At 39.4% G+C, this 27,482-nt stretch overlaps 1 protein-coding gene across 1 annotated transcript; it reads left to right on the top strand.

Moving 5' to 3' along the window:
* On the top strand, positions 1-24,986 carry RNF44 (ring finger protein 44). The gene is made up of 11 exons (XM_075209131.1): positions 1-250; positions 12,370-12,541; positions 13,313-13,514; positions 13,703-13,867; positions 14,587-14,754; positions 16,809-16,970; positions 17,144-17,259; positions 17,436-17,523; positions 17,634-17,755; positions 19,535-19,634; positions 21,200-24,986. Exons 2-11 carry the CDS (start codon positions 12,438-12,440, stop codon positions 21,260-21,262), a joined length of 1,290 nt encoding a protein of 429 aa, XP_075065232.1. The 5' UTR covers positions 1-250; positions 12,370-12,437; the 3' UTR covers positions 21,263-24,986.
* Positions 24,987-27,482: the final 2,496 nt, after the last annotated feature.

Genomic DNA, 27,482 nt, shown 5'->3' with positions numbered 1-27,482 from the left:
GCTGCGTGCGCGCACCATAATGTTGTGAATTGAAGTTGGTCGTTGTGTGTGTCGGGGCCGCGCCCGGGCCTTAAAAGGACAGAAACCGGGGCTCGGGGACGAGCTGCTCCTGTTGGTAATACGGCACGCTCCCCCAACCGCATCCGCGGCTGGGAGGCGAGTGAGGAGCCGCCCGTCACCTCCCGTGAGCCCGACCTGCAGAGAGCGACAGCCAGAGGCCGGAGCCAGACAGGTGACACGGAGGCACCAGGTATGTCCCTAGTATTGTAGGCTGACACCAGAGGACGTTACAGTGTGTCCTATAGCTGTAATAGATAAGCCCGTTTCGTCTATGTAGCCGCAGGATGTTATGATCGGTCAGCTCCTCCCCCACTGACACCTACATACCGGTCACTCGGGTCACGTGTGTAGCGTTACTACTCCCAGCATAAGGGATGAGGTCTGGTGACTATGTCCGTCTCCATGGCTGATACCTGTAATGCGTATAGCTGCTCCCCCTCCCATCCACCTGCACTGCCGGTGTGTTGCTCCCCAGCCCCGGTACAGCAGCACTGGGCTTATATGTCTGGCCAGACTGGCTGTCCACACGTGTTGTTCGGTCAGTGTGTGCGTGTTGTTTCGTTGTCTGCTCCACGCTTCCTCCCCCGCCCCTCCTGTGTGTCTCTCCCTTTGTGTCTCGGTGCTTTCACTGCTGGCCGTGCAGGCTCCGGGCTGGCGGGTGAGTGCGCCGGGTGTATTGCAGGCGATCAGGTCGGGCGGGCGCTGCTCGGCCTGTTGGAGTCAGTCTGGGCTCTTCTCCTTTGTTGTTGCTTTGTTTCCTGCTGAGCACATGGTCTCAGACTGGAGGCTGCTCTTAAAGCCACAGCCGGTCCCCGGTCGTTTCTGTCTTATCTGGTCAGCATGGGTCAATCACTGTTTTATTGAATTTGGGTGGTTGGTGGTCACACGAGAGCATTTCATATCTTCAGATATCATCACAAATCATTGCATCTGATCCTGGTATCATTTTGCTCAATGTGCATTGTGAATACAACACCTAATAGCTGGTATTTGACTATATTACAACCCTCTGTTGGTATGCATAGTTTAATGACACTTAAATTTACTCTTCATAATATTTAGATGGAACAGTGAAAAATGTTCTTTTTCTGTAAGCTCTGTTTCTTTGTTTATGCAGTACTTGTAGGGTGTACAGTTTTGAATTGTCTTGTAGAAACATTGTTTTGTAAAAGAAAAAGTTCAAACCAGTCATAGCACCTAGGCTCTAGAGCGGCACTTGTGTTGTGCTTGAATAAAGATGGTGATTTTATAAGCCTTTTTCAAAACTGCCATAGCTACCTAGCTGGCACAGTACTGCTATTACTAGTGCAAAGGATGGGCTATGTTTTTTTGCATTGTAACACTTCAGTTAAGTTCGTAGATGGCTAAAATTGCATGCTGCTGTTCTCTTTCCCCATCTTGGTTGGCTTTCTGTGCCTCTATTGCTTTATAACTAATGTACTTGATGGAGCTACAAAGGCTGCTTTTTAGTTTTGTGGTGTTTTTTTGTGTTTTTTTTTTTCTTGTTTAATTTTTTTCCCCCTTCCTTATTTTACATTATCAATTTTCAGTCAACCAGATAAATGGAATCTTGTCTGTCAAATCTAGAGATCGGCTGGTGTTTTTAAAAGCCAGAAAGATAATAGAAATATGTAAAAGCAAAATTTCAATGGCTATGTGGAATTTTAATCGCCGATACAAGGTGAGAATCCACTTCTCCCATTATAGTTTTGGGGTAAATTCATTGCAACCTCAGGGGCTCATTTACAGTTGGGAATAAATCCAGGTGTAATTTTGCACCTTGGCAAATCGATGTACTTATGCAAATCTGCAGGGGGGGCAGTGGCACACTTACAATGCATGGGCAGGGTTAAGGTTGGGAGGTGGATGCAGTATAAATCAACTCTTAAGTTGCAGTGTAAATGTAAAGCTCCCTAATACTTGTGTGCGATCTTCAAAAGCAGACAGTATCTTGCAAGTGCATTACACATTGACATCACAAAATGGTTTGTACAGGTGACAATGGTTAAAAATAAAAGCTGGTTATCCTAAAAAATAAAACATTTATTTATTTTGGGATTTTATAATACAAACAAAGAACAAAATATAATGCATAATAACAAGAAGTATACAGTACTGAAAACAGCAGAACATAAACATTTAGAAAAAATAAATTTCTCTTGAATTTTGTTTATATGATAATACCAACAGCTTTATTTTTTTTAAATGGGTGAGGGAGGGATAGCTGTCATCGCAAGTGGAATACAAAACCTCATAGAGGTATTAAGTGTGGTATTGGTGAGTGGCTCGACTTGGCAAGTAGGGTGTTTGAGGCCTGGCTATATAATGTAAATTAAGTGATTCAGGTGAACTCGATTAACGTTATAGTCAGGGTGCCCAGATTTGATGAAATGTGTTTCTTATCTTGCTAATGATGGATAATAGTCATCATCTGGCAAAAAATCAAATGTAGGTCTTCTGGGCAGAGATGTGAGGGTCACTCTGCTTTCATGTTTTGGAAAATAAGTATCTCACAGTAGCAAGAATATGGAAGCTTATTTTGCCGAGTGCTTATCCACATCTTGGAGAGGCGATAGGGCCATGGAGTCTTGCAGACAGGAGAGGGAAGGAGGCAGGAGAGGAGGGCTCTGACTTTGTCCCAAAAGGAGTATGTTGTTGGGCATGACCACCAAATGTGTATAAATCATCATCATCATCATCATCATTTATTTATATAGCGCCACTGATTCCGCAGCGCTGTACAGAGAACTCATTCACATCTGTCCCTGCCCCATTGGAGCTTACAGTCTAAATTCCCTAATATAGACACACACTCACACAGACAGACAGACAGACAGGTAGAGACTAGGGTCAATTTTTGATAGCAGCCAATTAACCTACTAGTATGTTTTTGGAGTGTGGGAGGAAACCGGAGCACCCGGAGGAAACCCACGCAAACACAGGGAGAACATACAAACTCCACACAGATAAGGCCATGGTCGGGAATTGAACTCATGACCCCAGTGCTGTGAGGCAGAAGTGCTACCACTTCGCCACCGTAAATGAACCTGGTAAAAGAAAACTTTTAGGGTAAATTAATTTCCCAGCGTAGTTCTTTAGAGCAATGCGGCCTGTGCTCTGTTGCCATTACTACGGTAATAGCTGCACACTATTACCGTTGCTACGGTCACTTCTCTCCTGATTTTTGCTAAAATCCGCATTGAAATGACCATAGTAACGGTAATAGTGCCCGGACCGCCTTGTTTTAAAGGACAGCGCAAGGAATTGAATATACCCCTTAATGTGTGTATCTCCTAGTTTGTTCTGAAAAATTTAAATCCAATTTATGAATTTGGTGAGTCTGGTTAGCAGGCATTCCCCATCGACCTATGTCTTGACTGACTAGTAAATATAGAGTACTTTGCAATCAACCACTAATTTGGCACAATATGGAATTTTTGTGAGGGCCCAACCTTGAGAGCAATCCAATTTCTTATTAAAATAACAGAGCCAACATTTTATGTACATTAGAGGTATCTGGTGACCTGATATAGAAAAGCTGAGTCTGGGCATAGGAAACAGTGTCTCTGCATGTCATACACATGCTTTGTAATGAAAATGTACATTTCATGGGGAAATAATTGTAAACATTTATACTATTTTAATCCCCATGAGAAAGTCCAGGTTGTCAGGATGAAACGCATAGGTACCACCGTTTTAGGACACAACCTACTGCTTCGTTACTCAAGTGCTGGGTTTAACCCTTCCTGTGAGCCAGTTCTCTGGAATTCTAGGACATTGGAGGACATTTGACTTTCCCTATGAAACGTAACTCTTTCGGAGTCCTATTTCAGATGAGCTGTTTTTATCTTTTATGAATTTACATGCAATACTGACTGTCTGTAATTTACAACTCTAGTAGGCACTTCACTATTTTTCAGATTCACAGCATCTGTCTTACAACCAGTGCATTGGAGGACTGCTGCCACTTTATTACACTAAGGGAGTGTTGCTGTTGTTGCAAATTTATACTACAAAAAATATTTTCTAGAGCGTGTTTAGTGCTTGGCTGTACAGTTGGTGCCACCTTATTTGAACTATGTATACTACAGTGTATATACTATAAATATATTTTAAAATGCAATATCCTCATTTATATTGAGTTGACTGTATATTTTCAACTCCCTTTCTTGAGATTATTGGGTCCACTTATCTTCAAAGAATGTGTAGAATTCACACCTGTGCTGCTACTCCATCATATAGTCTGCAGTATGTGCCTTCTGTGGTCAGTTTTAGGAATGTACGACAAAACTAAACCCTAAGCAGCTATAAACAATAAAACACTTTTTCACCTGTATGATAGGAGGAGAAATTATTCAAATGCATTTCAACAGAGTTTTGTTTCTTCAAAAATTCTACTGAAGACAGACCTACATCTGTGTGACCAGCTTTATAACCATATTTATCATCATCACCATTTATTTATATAGCGCCACTAATTCCATATTTTGTTTTGTCATTAAATTATAGCCTGTAATATCTGTAATAAGTTGTGCATGTGCTTCATTAAGTAGCTGTTCCAATTCAGTGTCTCTTTCTCTGATAGACACACTTTTATTGCTGGCTATCGGGTAACATTTAATGTATGCTAGTAATGTTTCCATCTGCTATAATCTCCCTTAAAGTGAACTGTACTGAATGGTCTATGGGCGCAAAGTTATTTTTAGAAAAATGAATGTTTTGGGCAACACTGTGATATAGTGGCTAGCATTGCTGCTTTACAGCACTGGTGTCATAGGTATGATGCCGACCAGTTCTAGTAGGATAATTGGCTTTTAGCAAAATTGTGGTGTGGTAGATTATTTAGACTGTAAGCTCCAGTGGGGCAGGGAGTGATGTGAAGTCTTAAAGTAGCCTCTCTTGCATGTGACGAGTAATGAAGACACAAACTGAGAGGTATTGGAATGAGCAGAGTCCCCAAAGATGTTATGCTCCTGTAAAACTGTTGCAGAAAGATTGTGGTGGGAAATGCATCTCTACATCAAAAATTAATACATCCAACTGGTTGTTTTTGTTTTTTAAAGTAGTAATAAAAACCTCAAGCTACATACACACTTTAGCAAATCTCTAACAGTCACTACATCAGAAAGGAACACCCTGAACAGTTTACATACTGACCATGATGGCAGAGTTTAAGTTTACTGAAAAGGAGTTGTTGTAATGGTTGAAATTTTTGCTAAAAATAGCCTGGACGTAAATGAAAACCTAACACTCAAACAGTGTATAATACTTTGGTACCATTTCTTGTGTCCCAGTGGCTACTAGCTAAAATATATAGACATGCCTTTTATCTGCCTTACATGATATGATGTTCCTTATGTGCCAACTAAACAAAGGGATGTATTGATGATATTGTCCCTGAGTGAAATTTAAAGATGCTTAATACAAGTACATGCCTTCCTAAAACTGATTTTATAAAACTAAGGGGCCAATTCAATTCAGCCACATTATTCTAGGAATAATGTGGCCTGTGCACTATTATAGTTACTGCGGTAATAGTGTGCACTATTATCGTTCGTACGGTAATTTCAAAATCTGCGTTGGTACATTAAAATTCTAACGGTAATACTATTAAATATATATTCTATTGAATCAGCCCCTAATTGTGGGCAAGAGTTACGCTATCAATCTTATTTAGTATTTAGCCGTTTGTGGAAGATGTTGGAATAAATACTAAAACATGCCTACATTATGCTTGTTTGAAAATAAAACAATCATTTTGGGTTTAGTTCTGATATTGCTCCCTGTAAGGTTTGGCTAGACTGATATGTTTAGTATGACTGAACCATACAAGTCAGTGAAAGGCAACCTGACACCCTTCAATGGCTGCATGGACGGTACTCTTTCGTTCAAAAGGGCCACAACTTGTCTTTAATCTCGGTAATATGTTAAAGCAATACATTTAATCAGAGAGGGTTTGGAGAGCCGCATGCAGGCCATCACTGATGTAGTGGGTAGACATAGAATTCTTTCTTACCTGTTACTCCAGAGATCAATGATCCTAATCGCTTATGATTTTTTTAAATTCTACTCATTGTCCGTGTTCTATTTCATCCGGGACAAACATGTGGCTCAATCAGGAAATATGTTTTTCTGCAGAAAAGCAGCATTACACTGTATCTGCTGTTGATGGTTAAGGAACACACAATCCTGTGAGCTCAGGAAGTGTCCTCTTAAGATTCTGCTCTTCAAACGGACATCATTTTTAAACTTCTTTAATCTGTATAATATCTTGTGGCGCACTCTTTGTCAAATTATAATGCATAAATGTATTTGTTACGATTAGATAGTAGTGATCATTATTTAATTGTGCTTCATTTGGTCTTCATTTTTTATTCCCTGTAACAAAAGGATAAAAAGAAGAGCATGTTATATTTGCTGTTGCTTCATATAAATGGGTTATGGCTTTTAACAAAAGAGTAAGTACTGCCTAATTGTAAGCAACTGCGAGCACCTTCTTTTGTACTTGTTGCCTGAAAGTTAAGGGGGGAAAAACATGTTTGCACGAAAAATGTTCTTAGCAACAGCGGTTTTAAAGGTTTCTTACATTTTTATTAGTTCAGCAACTATTGATGGGAGGAACTGCACTATGGACACCTAAAATAACCTCAACACCCATCTTAAACGAAATAACAAAAAGGTTGAATATATTACATGGTTGCCCTGACTTTCCTGCACGGATAAAAGGGGGAACTAACTGTCTCAGCATGTCCTGCCAGCTTGCAAACAAATTAACCTGGAATCGCACACAAATGGATTGGATTGAAAATGGGTGTCTCAGGGAATTTTACAAAATGTTTATATACAATTTATACATACAATGCAAGTCTTAGATTGTAAGCTCATTTGGACAGGGCCATCTGTACTTCCTGTTTTTTTGTCATTGTTTGTAAATTGTATGGACTCCCTCCGTGTAATGTCTGCACTTCATAAAATATGATATATTTAAAAGTCATAACCTACTCTCATATTAAACTAAGTTTGTATACAATATATAAGATTAGTGGGTCCATTTATATTCTATTTATCTATTCAGTATAGACCTCGCACCTGTGCTATCATTCCATCTTAGTCCGCATCAATGTCCATGCTGTGATCAGCCTGACCTAAGGCTGTGTAGCAAAACTACATCCTAAGCTGCTATATTCAATGACACCTATTATGACCTGTATGAAGAGAAGGCCATATAACTGCAATGCACTTTGAGTTATATATCAAATATGAAATGATGGTTTCAAGCATTCAAACACTAAGGAACATGTTTCTCAAGGGATACTAAATACGCTTGTAGTCCAAAAAATAACGTAAGCTGACTGGACCTGTACACACGCCCTAGCAAACATTTGCTCTGCATCAAAGCATTGAGCATACGTTAAAGAACATGGCATGAAGGTTTAAATCATAATCACCATTTATTTATATAGCGCCACTGATTCTGCAGCGCTGTACAGAGAAGTCACTCGCATCAGTCCCTGCCCCATTGGAGCTTAGTCTAAATTCTTTAACATACACACAGACAGAGAGAGAATCTAGGGTAAATTTTGATAGCAGCCAATTAACCTACTAGTATGTTTTTTTTGGAGTGTGGAAGGAAACTGGAGCACCCGGAGGAAACCCATGCGAGAACATACAAACTCCACACAGATAAGGCCATGGTTGGAAATTGAAATCATTATCCCAGCGCTGAGGCAGAAGTGGTAACCACTGAGCCACGGTGCTGTTATAAAACACATTTCAACAAGTGTTTTAAAATGCCTGTGTTTAGGATGTTTTTTATTTAACCTATTAATGACTTTCAATTTGCTAAGTCAAGGAATTTACAATGCCAACTACTACTGATCTTGTATAGTGAGAACTGAGGCTTTGAAACTATACTAGCATAAAACCCCATCTCATGAGCTATACCCCCACACCCCCATTCTCTGTCATCATGTGACCTCTGTGGAGTTTAACTGATTACATAAGATAAAGATGTTAAGTAACGCTCTCCTGGAACCAAGCAAAAATCTAATGTTTCCAGAAGAGACGCCAAAAAAAGAAAGTTAAGCAGTGACAGCTGCATGTTTCAATGAGGGAGTACGACAGTGGTAATAACATGGGGGTATGTGTCACCTGCATTTACACACAGCTATCTATTGAAGCATAGTTTTATTTATTGGATCTACTAGTTGCTTTATACTCCTATGACACACTACCACCCCATATGACAACACATACTTCAAATCCAGATGGATGGTATCCTGAAGCCCGCTCCTGTCCTAAGTACTGGTGGATGATTGGGCTCCCAGTCCATCTGGTCGGATTCTTATGAGCCCTGTAGGAGCAATATCTATAGGAATGTTTTGGCTGTCTCACTGCTGAGTTTGAGAACGGATGTGCCGGAGCTCCTTCTAGTAGTGCAGATTGGGTTCTATTGAATGTGGAGGGAAAACTGCTCCTTAGGAATCGCTAAAGTCAAAACAACGGAAGGGGGACTATCACCCCAGGGTTTGGCTTCCAGTCTTGTGGAACTGAATTTTGCTTGGAGGTGGTGCTAGATCCCAGGGACCAATTCCTTGGGATCAACCTACAAAATAGGTTAAGGATAAAATTACACAGCCTAGACATGGTGCCAGAGCAGACGGGGTGGGGAAGGTCTGACCATTGAAGTATATTTAAAGGTAAGTGTATGATCCAGGTTGATCCTCATGACTCATAAGTGGATCAACCTTTATTAGGTAAAGGGAGCGGGCTGATTTATCCCACACTCCTATCTCTGCAACTCTTTATAAAAGGTGGGTTTAAAACCCATGCAAGTGAATAACATCACCGCCATTCTTTTGTGGATAACAGCTGTTTGTAGGGCTGGAGGAGGGGCCTAAAAGTGACAGAAATACCATACCACAACTATGGGCAACATGTTGGTGTGCCATTGACTGTCCATTTAGTGTTTGGCAAGTAGCACCAGTGACAACAAGTTGCTAACTGAAATTCCTTAAACCCAGTAAATCAAAAAGGTCCCTACCATGCCAAATTTCACAGCACAGCACTCCCCTCCCTGACTGTTCAGACACTGTACATGGTAATGATGTTGGCTAGAAAATAAGGCACTGATGAGGGTAGCAGAACGTTACTTCAGTGCCTCTAACTTACTGGTGTAACCCTCTTTCTACTGGGGAACTGACAGCACATTCTGCTCTTCCCCTCCTGCCATGAAACTCCCTCTAAACAAACTTCCCACATTCACAAGCCTAAGCCGGATACTTTACGTACAATATATTACGTACAACCCTTACAATCTACATAACTGTTAATTCTAAATAGTGTTGACATGTCTCTATGTCCTAAAAATGCCTACAAATAGCATTTTCACAGTTGCAAAATTATTGTAACTAGCTTTACCATTGACTTTATTGGCAGTTTAAAATAAAAACAATATAGTAATATGATTCCATTTCACTTTATTGTTGCCTTGTTTAATAAAACAATCATATTGGTGTATTTTAAAATAAAACAACACAATAGATATTGTGTATGTATGTGCACTCTTTTTCATATTGGGACATGCCTGGCAATCATCATTGATTAGATAACATGGAGACCGAAGACATTCTCTCAGTTGTAGCTTGATAGGGAAGGTGAAGAGAGGTAACTTTTATATAGCTGATTAGCTAGTGTTGAAACAAGACTGCAGTTCGCTGCAGAATACTAATGAAAGTGAAAATAAACTGCTGTCATTCAAAGGGAGCAAATAAGACTGTATTTCAGCTCTCATGATATACGAACAGTTATTATACAACATATAGTGTATCACTGTAGAATATTTTCAGAATAACATATTTAGATCTGTTTGAGTTAGAAGTATCAATATAAGGGATACACAATAATATTATTACAAATTTGTTTTTAACAAGACTGCTCTAAGAAGAATAAAGTTATTTCCTCAGACTAACATTAATTGAATGAGCATCCTGGCCATTATAATGAGTGTTTTGCCAGTTGAGATATTGAGAAGGGAGCTAGGGCACAAGTGGATATATAAGCAATTTTTCCTAAAAATAACAGCCTCTCTGTATTTGAGTCTTGGAGGCTATTTAGATACAGCACCAAACTTGATCAGAATTCTATAATTTATCACCTTTGAGAATAAGAATCCGGGTAATTGTTTACATGTACTGTAACTTGAGATGAGGGTATCCTTTGTGAAGTAGCAAATAATCTTAATACAATCAATGAACGTATGAAGATCTATAGACACACTGATTAGGAAATACTCCGTCTTCAATAAAATGTTGTTCACCTTTTCCATTATCTTTTTGACAGTCTAGTACTTTATTTTATTTTGCTTGTTTTTATTATCGTTTCTTGTGTGATCGATTCCTGATGACTTTTTAAATAATTGCAAATAAAATGAGTGCATCATAATATAAGCATTTTTTTCTTTTCTTTTGGTCCTTTCACTAAGTGTTGTCGAGTTATCTTGGTAGCATCTGCCCATCACCAGAGATAGGACACTGAATAAGGAAATTTAAAAGTGCATAAGGGGAAAAGATGATATTGTTATTTTGAGAATGGTGGTTTCTGGCGCGATCAGTAAACTCATTTGAAAAGCTATAATCAATAGTCCGCAACAAGTCCTAAAATTTGAAAATGTCCTGTAGCAAATAGCTGATTTTATGTTGAATAATAAAGCATTAATATGTTAACACAAAGAAGCCATGTGTGGGGGAAAAAAAAACAACCCACGTCCAATGAATCAGTAGTTTGTAGAACCACCGTTTAGCAGCAATTCCTTAATGTAATTGTTTTCTTTCTTGTGTTTGAGGAATATTTGCTGCTGATTTCACAACATTATACTCATTGTTTGTCTTTTTCTGCTGTTACAAACTTTTTCTTTTTAATCCAATATTTTTATTGTTTATAATTTTGTATAGAATAACAATACATAATGGCCTATTTACTGGCTGGATATCATGAACTTTTACCACGGCGAGAGGCCTGTAGACTTCTGCTTGTAAATTTTGGGTCCTTTGCGATTTCTCGAAGCATCGTACAGTCTGCTCTTTGGTTGAATGTGCTTGGGGGATTGACAACCGTCGTCTTTGTTCTCAATTTGTACATACTTCTCGCTGTAGAATGATGATCTTCAAATTGTTTGGAAATTAACTTTTTTATAACCTTTTCCAGACTCATGAGCAGCAACAGTTGCCCCACACACCCGAATCCTCCCCACTGAGCCGCCATACGTTCATCTCTTATATAGCTGTGGTAGCTGATCATCTCATAATGAAATGCACTTAATTAGAGGCACTCTGTTTAAAATGACTTTATTGATATAAAAACAGTAACTGTACCTTTTGTACAAATGGTACCTTTGTGTTGGCTTATTGTTTAGTTAACAAAAAATTGTAACAAATAGCTCATAACAGATTTTAACTGAGATTAAATTTATAAAATGTAAGCAGTTGAGGACTAGATTACTTGTTGGTTATGTCCTGATACATAAAAAGGGTATACTTTTTCACATACTACTTCAGACTTTTCACATGACTATGTATATCCCTGTCTTTTTTTTGGGGGGGGGGGGGGCGTGCGGCAGCTTATACTGCTGAACATAATGTTCACTGTTCAGGTGACTAGGTCCGCTCACCCCCATAATCCATGAGGTTCTGTTAGTGCTGTCGGAGCATGACCTCACTCAGAGGCCGTAATTTTGTAACCAGATATACAGATGTGTTCGGTAACAATCTATGTGATAGTTATTGTACATTATACTTGTGTGCATCTGTATTAAAGTATGTGTGACTAGTTTAAGTATATTGAAGATATACTTTTCCTGTCTGGTATGACAAGTAACTGAGAATGATAGTATGAACATTGCCAACTGTAAATATAATAGGAGACATTGCACATTCTGTAAAGTATGAACACTTTTTTTTTGTATGCTTATTTGTAAATGTTGTTCGCCCTTTTATAGAAGGCAAGCCATAGTTTAGGTGTAGCGGTCCTTTGTCCAGATGCCATGGATTGTCATGATGATGCATGGTCTGACAACCAAATATTGCCATATAAAAGCTTGAGTGCAGTTGCTGAATGTTAAAATGAGTTTGTCTCTTGCTAGTAATTAGAATGGCCACAGATTGTCATTTACAGCTTGAGAGTGGGTTCATTTCATCTTTGACTGTCATCCTACAAGTAATTGCCTCACATTACTCTGTACCACGTTTATCCTTATTTTATTTGTATTTCTACTTGACAGACTAAATGGATTCTGTTTTGTTTCTATTGCAGCCTGCAGGGGTGAAGTTGCAGTGTATCGTGAAAGCCCTGGTTGCCACTTCGCCTTCCCGACATCACAAATGCGACCATGGGAGCTGGCAGTGAATAGGTGGCCTCCTTCAGCCCCCATTAACCAGCAGAGGTTCTTTGGACCCTGCAGCACCCAAGGGCACCTCAGGCGAAGGTAGGAGCTGCGGGGCTCTAGAAAAGGTACCACCTTCTAACATAGTACGCATCGTAGGCTACCTCCTTTCTATTTATTTATTAACTAGATCCATTCGAAAATATAAGCACACTTTACATAGTACAACACACTTAAAGTACTAAGAAAGCTCAAAAGTTAGACAAATTTGTTGGTACACGATCAGTCATAACATGTAAACTGTGCCTATAGGTCTATACCTTTTGGAAGTACCCATTTTTTTTTTTATTTTTTTTTTTGGGGGTGGGGGGGGGGGGGGGTGATTTAGGATACAATTCTCAAGACAATGGTGTTTATAGGTCTTTCCACCCACTCAAAGTTGATACACTTGAACACATAGTAAATGCCTTTATCTGTTGCCATTGACCTAATCTCAGCAAGCAAATCCCCCCACCCTCTAATAGGGTAATGTCTAACTGTGAATGGCTTGCAAAACAGATGGCCCAAATATTCTTTCAAACTTGAATGTTTCCTTTGAACCAGTTTATAATTAACCCACAGCATTTGACACAATGGGAAATTGCATTCAACATTCTGCTAAGGGAAGTTTCCGGGTTACCTTCTTTCTTTTAAATCTGTGCATATCTTTGGTTGCTAAGAAGTGCTTGATGTCTCCTTGTACACACTCTTGATTAAACTACTTGTTTTTGTTTGTTTGATCTTGTACTTTTCCAACTGTGTACATTTATTTCTTCTCTTATTGCTTTTCCACCAATACTATACACTTTTTTTTATTTCTTTTACTTTCTTTAGTCCTCCAGCAAGGCGTCAGTGGGGAAGGAGGGAAAGACCTCAACAGAGCCTCCTCAGCCAGGATGATGGTTCCTTCCGGGCTGCTTTCTTTCCTGTAGATGAACATAGAGTTTTTGCCCTCACCAGCACTCCACCACGAATGCTTCACCCCGCTGCACACTCCACTCAGCAAACCTCATTCATGGTTGACCTTCATGAGCAGGTAAGAATTAATGTTTTTGGTCCACTTAGTTTTGAGTTTGCCAGGTGGACTCCTGTGTAAATCACTCGTGTCTTGCATCATGCAGATTCAGACATTGTCCAAGGAGTCCACTTTGTATCATGGCTATTTATTAGCACTCTTTTGGCTGCTTTAATAAAGTATTGAATATGTATTGTTTCAATTGCCAGGTGCACCAGGGACCTGTCCCTCTTTCATATACTGTTACAACAGTAACCCAAGGCTTCCCTTTGCACACTGGGCAGCACATCCCAGGGTGCAGTGCCCAGCAGCTGCCAGCATGTTCGGTCATGTTCAGTGGCCAGCATTACCCTCTCTGCTGCCTGCCTCCTCCGGTAAGTGACTTTACAAAATATTGCATTGGTGGAGTATAAACCAGTATATACAAATATATTAATTAGTATTTTGTCTTTTATGTTTTGCATCTTGTCAAAACCAAATGGCGGAGGGGAAAGTTTCAAATTTGAAAGTTTAAAGGGGCATGTCCTAGTTTAACTACAGGCAAAAGGAGGCAAAAATTGTACCTTTTATTTGCTTTGTTTTTAACCTTCAGTAAGGCCCATGCTTTGTGTTCCAAATTCTTTTTTTTTATTATTACTTTTTTTTTTAAACAGCAAGTGTGTGTGTGTAATATAAATAAATAAATATATATATATATATATATATATATATATATATATATATATATATATATATATATATATTACACTCATCAAACAGGTTCCATGACTGAGTGTTTATGTACAGTGTATTATAGGTAATAAACATAAGCCTATCTATAGCAGGGTTTGGGGGCTGGAGGGGGGTGGCTAAAGTAATTACTCAGTCTTTTTGACACTTAGCTGACTATTGTTAACCAGTATAGCAACATTCAGATTAGCATTTCATGTCAAAATTATTGAATATTTAAACCATGTAACTTGTGCTGACTCATAGACAACATAAGATATGGCAAAACAACAACTGGAAAGTTGCATCAGTATCTGTCATTAAACATTTCACAAATTGTATTCTTTAAGGAGTAAAATAACTTGTAACTTGTTTTCTGTTAAAGCTCATCCCTGGGTGCACAGTGCAGCAGCTTCCTGTCTCGTACCAGCCATTTCCCCCTCTACTTTCCAGCGAGCATTACATCTTGCATCCTCACCCACCGCTGCCACCACACCAGCCACCTCATATGGCCTCTCTTGCCCCATTTGTTACCGTGCAACCACAGAGGATGGTAAGTGCCAAGATATGCATGCAACTCGTAAAGTGCTGGTAAAAAGAATTCTGTATTTGTGATGGCTGCATATTGAGACCCGTACCCTACTTTTACTGCCTCAGTTTCTATGATGAAGAGGAGTTAAGCAAAGTGTCCTTTCCTGTCTGCCACATGTCCAGTCATTTTGTAGAATGTACTAAATAAATGATAACTAGAATCTGATTGGTTGTTATAGGCAACATCTCCACTTTTTCAAACCCACAGTTTAGTAAATATACCCCATGACTCTAAACGCTATGAAGATCATGATCGTGAGGTGATTGGAACAAGAGTAGTAAACAGTATGACCAACCAAATAAAACGACAATCGGCTCTTCGGAACGATTGTCGTCCATCGTGTGAGTATACACGCTAATGCGATATGTGGCTGAGTGGTCATTTAGGGTGATTGGCCCGATATTTGGCTGCAAAACATCCAGGGTGTTCCTAGCCTTACTTCTGCAATAAGGGTGCTCTGCCAAAACTGCTTTGAATAAGCACTGCAGAAAAACCACCTAACTAATCAGAAGTGTAAATAATCTTGTTTTGTTTGACTGCAGTGGTCTCACTTATGTTTTATAAGGAATTACACATGCCCAGTAAAAATAACCTAACTGCAACTCTGCCTTGTGAAGTGAATCCTTGTACACGGTAATAAGTTACATATTTTGAATTATTCTAATATATTTGGAAATATACAGCATATCAGATCACTAATAAAGCTTCTAATGGATTGCCCTGGCTTGCACAGGCACCTACAGTTTTAATAGAACTTGACAGAGCTCCCCTATTTTTGCAAACCACAGTTTGTTGCCACAGCGATATTCCCATCAAGTGCCAATCAAACTAGAAGGGTAGCTGAGCAAGTTGTTGCATGGAATAACTAACTAGCAAAAAAAATGCAGATGGAAGAACTTGGGATATAGAGGCACATGGGTGGTGAAATGCAGAAGGACAGACTGTGAGGAAGTTTTGTTCTTAATGTAAAGTGCTTGTGAAATACAACCACAGTAGTAAAATAAGATATAAGTAAGTAAAAGGGCCCTGCATGCAAGCTTACAATCTATAGGAAAATAGGAGTTTGGAGGTTTTTCATACAATCAGGCCAATGTGTACCTAGCCAATTAGCCGACATCCGACCGTTTGGCCAGATATTGTGCGAGTGTGTATAGTGACATGATGATCTAAAGATCATCGTTTCATTTGGTTGGTCATACTGTTTAATATTTTCCGACTGATCATGTAGTGAATGTAGTAACATTCTTCAGTGTATACCTTTGATACATGAGGTTAAGTGTCACACATAACCTTTTGGTTCAGCCAGTTTGTAGTGGAAAAATTTACTTAGTAGGGAGGTATTTGATCCAGTCACACAATGTTTGGGGGTCAGAGGGTTGTTTGAGACTAGAAAGAGAATAAATGTAAGTTGTGTGAACTGTGTGAGTGGTGGTAATCTGGTAGAATAGCTTAGTTTGAGTTTAGAGGGTATTTTGGGAATTTGAAATACCCTTTTGCCTGAGGAGAGGAGTTTTCAGGGAATGTGTCTGGAGGCTAGAGGAAATTGTTGTTGTGCGAGGATGGCCATTCCACAGAATGGGTACAGGCAGAGAAGTCCTGTAACAAGGAATGGGAGCAGGTAATGGGTGTGGCTGAGAGACTCTGATCTTGAGCAGAGGGGTTGAGTTGTGAGATCTTTTGAAACACGTGCAGATATGTATTTTGGTGCTGTTTTGTTTATGGCCTTATGTTAGCAGAAGTACTTTATATTGGATCTGCTAAAATACTGACAATCAATGAGGGGACTGACTGAGCGAAGCAGCAGTGGAAGAACATTTTACAAGGAAAATGAGTCTAACTGCTGCATTCAGATGAGACCTGATCTCTAGTGTTACTTGCACAATTGGTTTTATTGCCCCATTGGCCCTGCCGTATGTCTTTTCTACAAGCTATTTTTATCATAGTATTTCTTTACTTTTTAGCATGAATATTTTTTTTATTTTTTTTCTCCCTTCTATAATAATTTAAATTTTCAGCCACTGCAGAGGATAGATAATGACTTGGATCTTCGAGGGGACCAACATCACATGGGCAGCTTCCCATTCCACCACTCTCACCCTGTGCCTGCATTGCCCCATTCGGTGCCCATGCATTACCTCTCCCATGATGCCCTGCATCAGGAACTATCCTTTCCCGTGGTAAGTGCAGCCCACTCACACAGTTGTTCTGCTTAAACAAATTAAATACTCTTTGTGCTTACTTATGGGTGCATGTGACCTTGTTGTAGTTTTGCTTAATCAGGCAATTGAAATGGTTATCTTTTTTATATACAATAACAAACATGCATCGTTATTTGTTAATGTTATTGCAGCCATATGCTCATCTGATGCCACGACGACTTAATACCCAACGGTATCGCCTGCAGCAACCACTGCCACCTCCTGCACTGTCTCCTTCGTATTACCCTAGCTTTCTACCCTACTTCCTGTGAGTATTCTTTGCTAAAGAATTCTCATGCACCTATATTTTCAACATGACTTTGTTTTTACAAATTGAGATGTAACTTAAGCTGTTATCTCACCATATTGCTATATTAATTGCACAGCGTTTTCAGTTTAATAATCCCTTTGTTTTGTTAAGATTCTAATATATTTTCCTTGCAGCTCCATGCTTCCTGTATCTCCAACCTCTGTTGGCCCAGCAATCAGCCTGGATTTGGATGTGGATGATGTGGAAATGGAAAACTATGAGGTTAGTTTGGCCCTGACACCCAAGCGGAATAGCCTCTCCTTTTTCACCAGTGTTCTCCAAGCAGTCCTTTCATTATCTTAGTTGGTGAGTTATTTGGTATTCTTCTTTAGGCATTGCTGAACTTAGCTGAGCGTTTAGGAGAAGCAAAGCCACGTGGACTCACCAAAGCCAACATTGAGCAGCTTCCATCTTACCGCTTCAACCTTGAAACCCACCAATCTGAGCAGACCTTGTGAGTAATTTAGGGCTTTGCATTTAGACTTTTCGCATAAAAAGAAAGTGGTGAACTTTCGGTATTCATTTATATGCTGACTTTGTATTTGCCTTTTTTCTTTTTCTTTTTTTAAAATAAAAAACGTAGCACACACAGCATGATGTTCATAGTAAATAATAGATTAGTAATAAATGCATTTGCCAATGAGCGATAAACCAAAACATAGAATTGGTTAGAATAAGTTGTAAATTAAAATTTGTTGCCGGACTCCAAATTGTTTAGGGTTTTCCAGAATCCACCCAGCCAAAAGTCCCCACACAACTGAATTTGTCCATGTAAGGACCACTAACTAGCTGGAAGACCATTTTTGTGCCACAGGCTGATATTATGCAGCCCGTTAATGTTTCAGCACTCTACATTATGTCCAAATGAAATGAAGAACAGATGGCTGCATCATATCTACATAAATAATGAAATTAAAACAAGAAATAAGTCTACCAAGTTCATTTTTTTCGAATTTACGTTGTGTTAATGTAGACGAAGGCAAAGCCAAATATTCAGCAAACACTACCAGTTATATTTTTTTTATTTACCACTAATCGTTTACAATCCGTAACAAACAGGTATGAAGATTGCAGTTGTACAGAATCCGAAGTTTTATAACAAAATTACAAAAATAGGTTTTACATGCACTTGATATTTGAAGCAACTTTATTGCATTTTCTGCGTCAAGGATATGATGGGCTAGTTTAACTGAGTGTTTGTCAGCTTCTTGGGGAGCCTAATGTAAAAGGAAGGACCAAGGATTTTCAAGAACCTGACATGTGAGGAGTGAAGCTAGGTCTCGGACTTTATCCCAGAAGGTTGAAATATTGGGGCATGTCCATCTGATATGGAATAAAGGTTCCAGCCTGGCCACATTCCCTCGAACAGGAAAAGGTTGTGGAGCTATACATTAGAGCTAGTTTGTCTGGAGTATAATACCATCTAAAGTAAATTGTAGGCATTTTCCTTTAAGCTTTGAGATGGTTAGAAGCAATTTTTCCCCTTCTTGTTTCCCAATAATCTTCTAGAGGGTGGCTGAGATCCTTCTCCAATGTCTACCAGTTTCTTCTCTTAGAGAAAAGAATTCTGCTCATATGACAATTGCTGAAATGGTTTGGTTGTTTACCCCGGTAATGCAATTTGCTAGCTGTAGCTACAGATAGTTTCTTAACAGAGGCATACAACCTGTCTTTTGTTTTTTTGTTTTTAAATTCAATTAATGCTCTAGCTATTACCACTTAGTAAATGGTCCCAAACCAAGAGCAATGTTTATCAATGATCCAATCAAATTATTTAATTTTTCCATCTTTCACTCTTCAATGATATGCCAGTAAATCTCAAGAAGATGTCATTTTTAATTTTGTTTGGTAGATGTAGATTTTCCATGCAATATTTGTATTTTGTGTGAGTCTGGTTTTACATTCGACATCTGATCTGACAACATGAGGTACAACTATAAGAGATGCAGGAGAGAAGTTTGAACATGATGAAACTTATTTAGCTTTATAGAGACAACTTTTGTGGCAATAAGTTTAGTTGCACATGTGAACTTATTCACCAAGTCATTACTGCTTAATATTTTGCTCTTCTAATAAGAAGTACATTATCGGATGTGCTGTTTTTATTATTGGTTCAGTATGAACACATCTTGTGACGTCCTTTTGAAATGTAGTCATTTGTATATCTGTAAATGTGTATATATACATTCTCAGAATATCATGTTTGATGACCGTGTTTGCTGTTTACTTCTAGATGTGTGGTGTGCTTTAGTGACTTTGAAAGTCGGCAGCTTCTCAGAGTGTTACCTTGTAACCATGAATTCCACGCAAAATGTGTTGATAAGTGGCTTAAGGTATGTCTTGTTTCTAATTGACCATTTCTAATCTACTGTGCTTGGGTATTTGGTTTCTTGAAGACCTGTTTAAAAAATAAACCATGATGGTGCATTGGATAGCCAATGTAGGTTTAATTCTTTCGCTGCCAATAACATAGAATCTGCATTGCAGCTTGTCCCACACCTCTGTGGCCAATGACGTAGATTCTCACATTGTGTTCTTTGAACTTCTGTAAGCCGGGAAGCATCCTGTTCACATGGAAATAGAGATTGTGTCGACGTGGCTTCCTTATTGCAAATTGGACACGTTGGGAAAGCAAGGTCCTAGATATTGCCATCCCCACATATCATAATGGTGTCCCTCGAGAAAGCTTGTGATGGCATCCCCAGTCTCCCCAGATCATTTTGGGACCGTGCTCTTAGTGGTAGACCACGTATTTACATGCTCTAACATAGGCCTGTCTACTAAGTCTATGGTATTGCATGTTATTACCCAAAAAAGTCATAAAATTATGGGATAAATTAATTTTGTGAAAGTAGTAGTAAAGATTTATTTTTCCCTCTGTCTTTCTGCCCCTTTGAATGCATAAAGACAATTACTAGGCTGTCGCACCAGGAAAAGAAATTGGTTAGGTAGAATAAGAAATAAAAAGATTGTTTCTGGTGAAGCAGACAGTGTGAAAAATGCTGTTTAAGCAAGAGACATTGTAGCTTATATAGAACGTATTAGGCAATCTCCAGCTTAATTAAAATTGAGGAAATTCTGAGAATATTTCTGCTACAATGACTGTGGTTCGCTTTCTATTTGAGGAAATCTCTGTAGCTGTGATAGTGTTCTCTCCTGAAACTGGCTACAGAATTGACATTATTTTGCCCATCCCAGATCATGGCTATCAAGGGGACTAAAAAAGATAATGGAGCATATTTTCCCGGAGAAATTCGAAGCCCAAGATGGCGGCATATGTGGCCCCAAAATATGCATCATGCCGTATAATATTCAACCAACTGGTTTGAATTATTATCTAGTAGAAACAAACAATGGTGGGGGCTGCGCTCCCTAATGTGTATGAGGAATCTAATGCCGTCGTAGGGACTAGTGTGGTATAGAAGAGGAGTCCCAATCCTTCCAGTAGAATGATAAAAAAGAATATGTCCCTTGGCGCCGGGGGATGTAATATGTTAATAAGAACAGATTTTAATGACACATAAAATTGTCAATGCTGAAAACTAGCAATTCTTAGGTTGCAACCAGAACAAATGCATAAATATTTACAGTTTAACTTTGCATCTGGGCAAATCCATTTTGCATTTGAGGGGGAGGTGAATTTAATATGTGGGGACAGATTTATAGTTTGGGTACGGTATGTCCCCTAGATCAACTTTAAAATTCATGAAAAATCAGCTAATATTTAATTTATGTGCAAACTAATAAACTACCGTACTGTGTATCCCTTGCAATGTAACATGGTTTTGTCTAGGATCAAATTTATTCTTTTTTTTTTTTTTTGCTTTGCTCTCCTTAATCAGGTCTGTAGTGTTTACTTTTAATATGACAATATTTGTTGTTTTTTTTTCTCTTTTAGTCCAACTGCACATGTCCCATCTGCCGGGCTGATGCCTCTGAGGTTCACATAGATGGGGAGTGAGGACAGGTATTTGCCCTCTCGCCTCCTGCCGGTGCACAAACCCAGAGGGATCAACACAAAACAAACCAGCCTCCTTGCCTGACTCGGATGCTTCAGCTTCCCCCTCCACCTGCACTTGTCCTTCCGGCTAGGACACAGCAGCTTTGAATCTGGAGGTGGTGTCAAGAGTCACACATTCCACTGTCTCCATTTTAGTACCTCTACACCCCAGTACTTCCCAGCAGTGCCCCTACATTATGTATTGCAGTTGTGGGCATTGGGAGGGATTTGAGGTGTGTTAGAGATAAAATGGGAGAGAAACCCTTTCTCTCCTTCCTCCTCTGAGGGTAGCTGAGGCTAACAGGAAAAAAAAAAGACTGGGTCGTTGTGGCCAGTGCTAGCCCCCAAAGGGGACCTTGAGGCATTACCAGAGGCTCCCTATTTGCAAAGTGTACTTCTGTCAATCCCTTAGTTGAGAGGAGTATCACAGCTGCTTATTTGAATGTTTGCACTGAAGCCCTAGTGGGCGGTTTTGTTATTTTTCTTTAATTCTTTGGACCAGATTTTATGTTGTATTTCTTTTATTTGCTGCCATAAGACTTTACTGCATTCAGAGAAGGGTTAATATGTGTGTTGCATTGCTATGTTCCTTCGTTACCCTGTTTTTTTTAAAATGGTCTCCAATCTTTCTACAGCTTCCCTGTGTTTAGCAATCCATTTCAATCCACCTGAGTAATGTGAATTGTAAGGGATGGCAGAGCTGCGATAAGCCCACTTAATGTTGTGCAACAGAGATTTATCTCAACCCAGTAAAAAATCTTAATGCTCCATGCTAGATAGTGGTTGAGAGTTTCTTCTACGTTATTTGGCTAGTTTTTTTTTTTTTTTTTTATGTGCGCACAGCAGAGAAGAAAACAAGCAGACCTTCATTCTCTTACATAAACCATAGATTTCTACATTGTAAGAGACACGGGATAAAAGAGGACTGAACAATTCTGTGTCTTTATTACCAGCTAACCCTTACTTTCCATACCAGCCTACAGCCAGAGACTGGTTTTGGCACAGCACATTTGCCGTTTCACAATACCACCACAAAGGTTTGTGTTTTATGTTGCTGGCATTTCATTTCTAGCAATATTGTCCTCTTCAAAAAAAAAAAAAAAAAAATGTTTTTGGCAACATCTAATAGATGTGTTGTGCGGACCAGTCAAGAGGTGCAGTGGCTGTTTGCCCACATTGTTCCCCATGTCTCCTGCTAGCAGAAGCCCTGGTAATGCCTCCACGGTGTATTTTGTTAGGCAGCAGGTCACACAATTACAGGCTGGTGTGACACCACAGGGCACACACTGTTGCACGCCAAGCTGTGTTCTAGTGAGCGTGTTGCACTTGGCACTGGCATTTTCCCCACCCCTAGCTTCTGTGTGAGCAATAACACAGAGGTACATGAGTGAGCGGCTGCCTTATTTACTGATTTGTATTTGTTTAAGTTCAAGTTTGCATGATAGAACAGCAATGAAAGCAACAAAAGAGCCAGCTAACCATTTCCGATCTGTGTGCGCGTTTAAATGGTCGGGCAGGAAGTCTGTCTTAATGTTTCTCAATATGCATGTCTGAGCAGCTTGGAATATGGTATCTGCTAACCCTTGGCCGTCTGTGGAGTGACGTGAGGGGGGTGGGAGGGACTGGGACAAGCATTATATAGGGGTATGTATCATGCTGAGCTGATTCCTGCTGTGTACATGTTCGCAAGCAGAAGGCACCTGAACTATTTGTTGGGATTTGAATGTCTAGTTGCCTGTAAAGGCCACTCTCGGGCAGGGATTATGTGCGATGGGATGTTCTTAGACCAAAATGAAATTACTTTGTCAAGAGTGACCCATAGCACATTAGAGTGGATTACTGCTGGACCTAGAACACTGACTATATTGATGGCTAGTTATACACGTAACTGTTTTATACTCTATTTGTGCTCCCTTGTTTTAAAGATACTAACTCCTGTACTCTTACCCTTTGCATCAATAATTGAATCCAGGGTCCCCTTATCTGCCTGTGAAGTAGTGACTTTGCAGTCATTCCTTTTGCTTTGTTTCTTTTTGCTTGGGGGGCGGGGGGCTAGCAATCAATGTTTTACTTTAAGTCCCATCACAATTACCATGTAACAGATCTTCCCTCAGGTTTTTTTTGTTTTTGTTTTTCCCTTGTGGGAATAGTGACATAACAACAGACTTTAGAGGGTTGGCCACTGTTCGGCTGTAGATGTCTTCCTCTCCACTGACCACTTCACTGTTCTCACTGTTTAACAGTTTTGACAATGCATTGCAGATAATCACATAGTTTATTCTCTATATAAATATATATACTTATGCACTGGAAACAAATTGTAGTAATGTATTCCGCGTGAAGGCAAAATAAAACTGATAACCAGCATGTAAACCGCAAAGCACTGATCTTGCATCCTTCAAGTTGTTGTCCTTTTTATGGGTCACTAGTTAACTAAATATGGGTCATAGTATTTTTTATTTTATTTTTTCCCTTGACTGATTATATGGGCGATGGCTTTTTTTTGGCAGCACATGGGGTCTCAAGCCATACGTTAACAGTGAGAGCAGTGGAGAATCCAACTGTTTATATGCTGGAGTGTGATTGTATATGTGCTGTTTTGTCTCCCCTCACAGCAGATAAAACTCCTGTTTTGTAAACTGCCACTGTGGGGCTAGTGGAAGAAAGTAGCAGGGACTGCAGCAGAGAAACTGGATTGAGCACTTGTTTTACAGCACACAAGTTACCAAAGGTCTTATTGTATATATCAACACTTCAGAATCTTATCAAACGACTCACACCAGACAACAGCAGTATCTGCTGCCTATCTGTTAGAAATCCCCTAAGCACTGGAGATGTCTTCTGCCGTTATGGAATATAAGGCCTTCTCCAGCAGAAAAGGGGGTTATCCCTTCATCTGCCCTCTGCTCCACTGTATAAAATGCATACAGTTCTTCCACTAACCTCAGTAGGAACTCCACAACTGTAGTTTGAGTGCTGTTGAGCTCTAGTAAAGCACTTAGCACCTCATTATCAGTCTGCTATAAGTAATACCGTTGGTTTAGGATGTCTGTGATTGCTGCATAGATGCCACTTTTTTAATCTTGCGCTCTCTCTCTATATATATTATTATTATTTTAAACACCCCTATGGTGGGATATAGTGGATTGTTTACTGTATCATCCTAACCTCCTGGACCCCTTAATCACACTGGGTTGATCTCAATTTTTCCCTTTCACTAACATTACTGCCCCCAGAGTTGTGGCTTCCCTTACTCAGGGTCCCGGAGGTGTCTTCTGTGTTAGAACTGTATATCTATATGTTTGTGTATACATATAGATATATCGCTATATATATAAACTTTTTATTTTTGGCTTTTGGTACTTGCACATTTACTGGTTACCTCATTTCCCATGTATGTATTTGAAAAAAAAAATGCTAATATATAGAAATGGTTCTTGAAGCTATCAAAGTGTGTTTCTTTTTCTCCATTCCATTGGAATAATATTGGTTTGTAGCATTTAACATTAACTAGTAATATTGTATTATATATATATGTGTATACTGATTGAAATTTTTAACAGATTTGTACTTTTTTTAAAATGAAAGTTGCTAGTTTTGCTTGACCTGGTAGTGCAATCATTTTATTTTTTTTAATGTTGTGGCTGAATTGAGAGGGTTCACTAATAAATGTACAAGAACAATACTGGAACGTCTTTTTGTCATTTTTTCTTTGTGTGCCACTTATTTTTTTTTTTATTGCTTGATTGAGGGGTGAGGACTACAATAGATTAAATTGTTTTCAGGGAATTTCCTCACCAGTATGAATTGGTGTATTAAGACCATCCAGAGCTTGTCCTTCAAACATTTTTTTGTCAGTGCTGTTTAATTTTTCATGTTTCACATGTTTATAATAGAGCTTTTTGGAGGGGTCTTCAGAAACAGGAGACTAAAAGTTTAGCTCTGTCAAGTTTGTAATCCAGAATTTATCTGTCTACATCGGAGACTTCAAATAAATAAATAAAACATAACCATGTTCAAATACTGTGCAGGAGCACAATATTAGGAACTGTTGACAACTGCCACCTTCTATAACTACATACATAGTAACATAGTTGATGAGGTTGAAATAAAGACACCAGTCCAAGTTCAGCCTATTTTGGATCTATTGCGATCCCTCACTTATATTTGAAATTGATCCAGATTAAGCAACTGCAAATCAGTTTCAATTGGGAAAAATACCTCCAGACCCAATATTGCAGTCCTATTTTTTTCCCAATCTCCACTACTATCCTTCATTTTAATTAACAGTCGTATCCCTGGGTACACTTCTTCGCTAAAAATTTGTCTAACCCTTTCTTAAACATATCTGATTATCTTCACAAATATATTCTGCAGCTTTCAGCATCCATTCGGATATAGCTGGGGATTTAAAAAATAGAAAAATAAGCCAATATCACTGTACTGTAGAAAGACATATGTTTAGTCAGTTACCTCACTGATTTGCCTATTAGTATTATTTACTATTGCTACTATTATCGTAGATTTGTAAGGTGCCACAATGCTCCGTAGTGCCATACGGTAGGTAAAACTATACATGCATAAAACATACAAGATACACAAAATGAATACAGACCTGAAAACAAAGGGTAGGGAGGGCCCTGCTCGCGACAGAGCTTACATTCTAATTGGAAGAGGGCACAGCTGAAACAAGGAGCGAGTGTGTGGGCTATAGTTATATTTTGAGGAGAAAAAAAAACCAATGATAAATACATGAGAAAATCCTTCTTTACACTAGGGCAGTGGTTCCCAAACTTTTGCAGTTCGCAGCACCCTTAGAGTCTCCAAATTTTTTCAAGGCACCCCTCCAAAATAATTACTGAGCAGTCCTGTTTTAGAAGTAGTTGGGTCAAAAAATTGTAATAAGTATTTAGGTCACGACAGAAATACTTTAGTTGTATGCAAAAATGCCCCTCTGCATCCAGGCACACTGCCCCCTCTGCATCCAGGCACGCTGTCCCCCTCTTCTGCCACGCTGTCCCCCTCTTCTGCCACGCTGTCCCCCTCCTCTGCCACGCTGTCACGCTCTCCCCCTCACTCTGCCCCGCGCCAGCCATAGATTTAGGTGCAATCTTACCAGCAGCAATATCCTTTCCTGTGAAGCCCTTTTTGTGCAAAGCAATGATTACTGCACGTAACCATGGTTAACAGAGGAAGAACAATGATTTCAAGCACCACTATCCTTTTAAAGCTTCCAGTCTGTTATTCTAACTCAATCAGCATGACAGAGTGATCTCCAGCCTTGTCATCAACACTCTCACCTGTGTTAACGAGAGAATCACTGACCCGATGTCAGCTGTTCCTTTTGTGGCAGGGCTGAAATACAGTGGGGTGCCGCGGCGCTGTCACTGGGGTGCCGCGGGCCAGCCATAGAAAAAAGAAAACACAGAAACGTACCAATCCGCGCAGCACCGGGACCCAGCATCTACCTCTCTCCCGCAGCTTGTCACTGACGTCGATATTCAGTGACAGCTGCGGGAGAGAGGTGGATGCTGGGTCCCGGCGCTGCCACAGATGTCCTAAAATGTAGAAAAACGAGTTGCATGCCCCATAACATACTGCTTTGGGTGATTGGCCAAGAAATAATTGTTTAATATTTTTAACTTCCAGTCCTCCCTCTGATTATTTATGTACATGTTTTCAATCGGACCAATGACTGTTACCGTTTGAGACCTTACCAGTTACAAACTGGGAAAACATCCAGCTTTATGGTGGTGACTTGGCGAATCCATGAAATAAAAAGGTTTATTCCATTTAGTTTAATATTTTTTAATTGTTTGTATAAGGGGAGTATAATTAGCAGTATATACCTTGCAATAGTCCTTTGTTATGCAGACCGTTAAATATAGTTCTCAGTCATTTATTTCTAAATGGAGGAATTGGCAAGTCCACTACCTCTGTCTTATCTGGGTTGATATTGTAACCTGTAAAGTTGCTATATATCTGTGTTTCTGAAAAGAAAAGTTTGATAATGCTTTAAGGGTTTTGTCAGTGCCAACACAACATTGTATGCACCTAAAGCAATATTCTATTCCTTTGAATCTACCAAAGGCTCAAAAATCAATGCACAAATCATGGGGGACAAGGGGCAAACCTGACTAGTACCTCAGAACAGTTTAGGACAGAACCTCTTCGCAGGCAC

Source organism: Mixophyes fleayi, chromosome 4, assembly GCF_038048845.1.
Source record: "Mixophyes fleayi isolate aMixFle1 chromosome 4, aMixFle1.hap1, whole genome shotgun sequence".
Classification (NCBI taxonomy): domain Eukaryota; kingdom Metazoa; phylum Chordata; class Amphibia; order Anura; family Limnodynastidae; genus Mixophyes; species Mixophyes fleayi.
The sequence above is the reverse complement of the archived record's forward strand: the minus strand, read 5'-3'. Positions and strand labels throughout refer to the sequence as shown.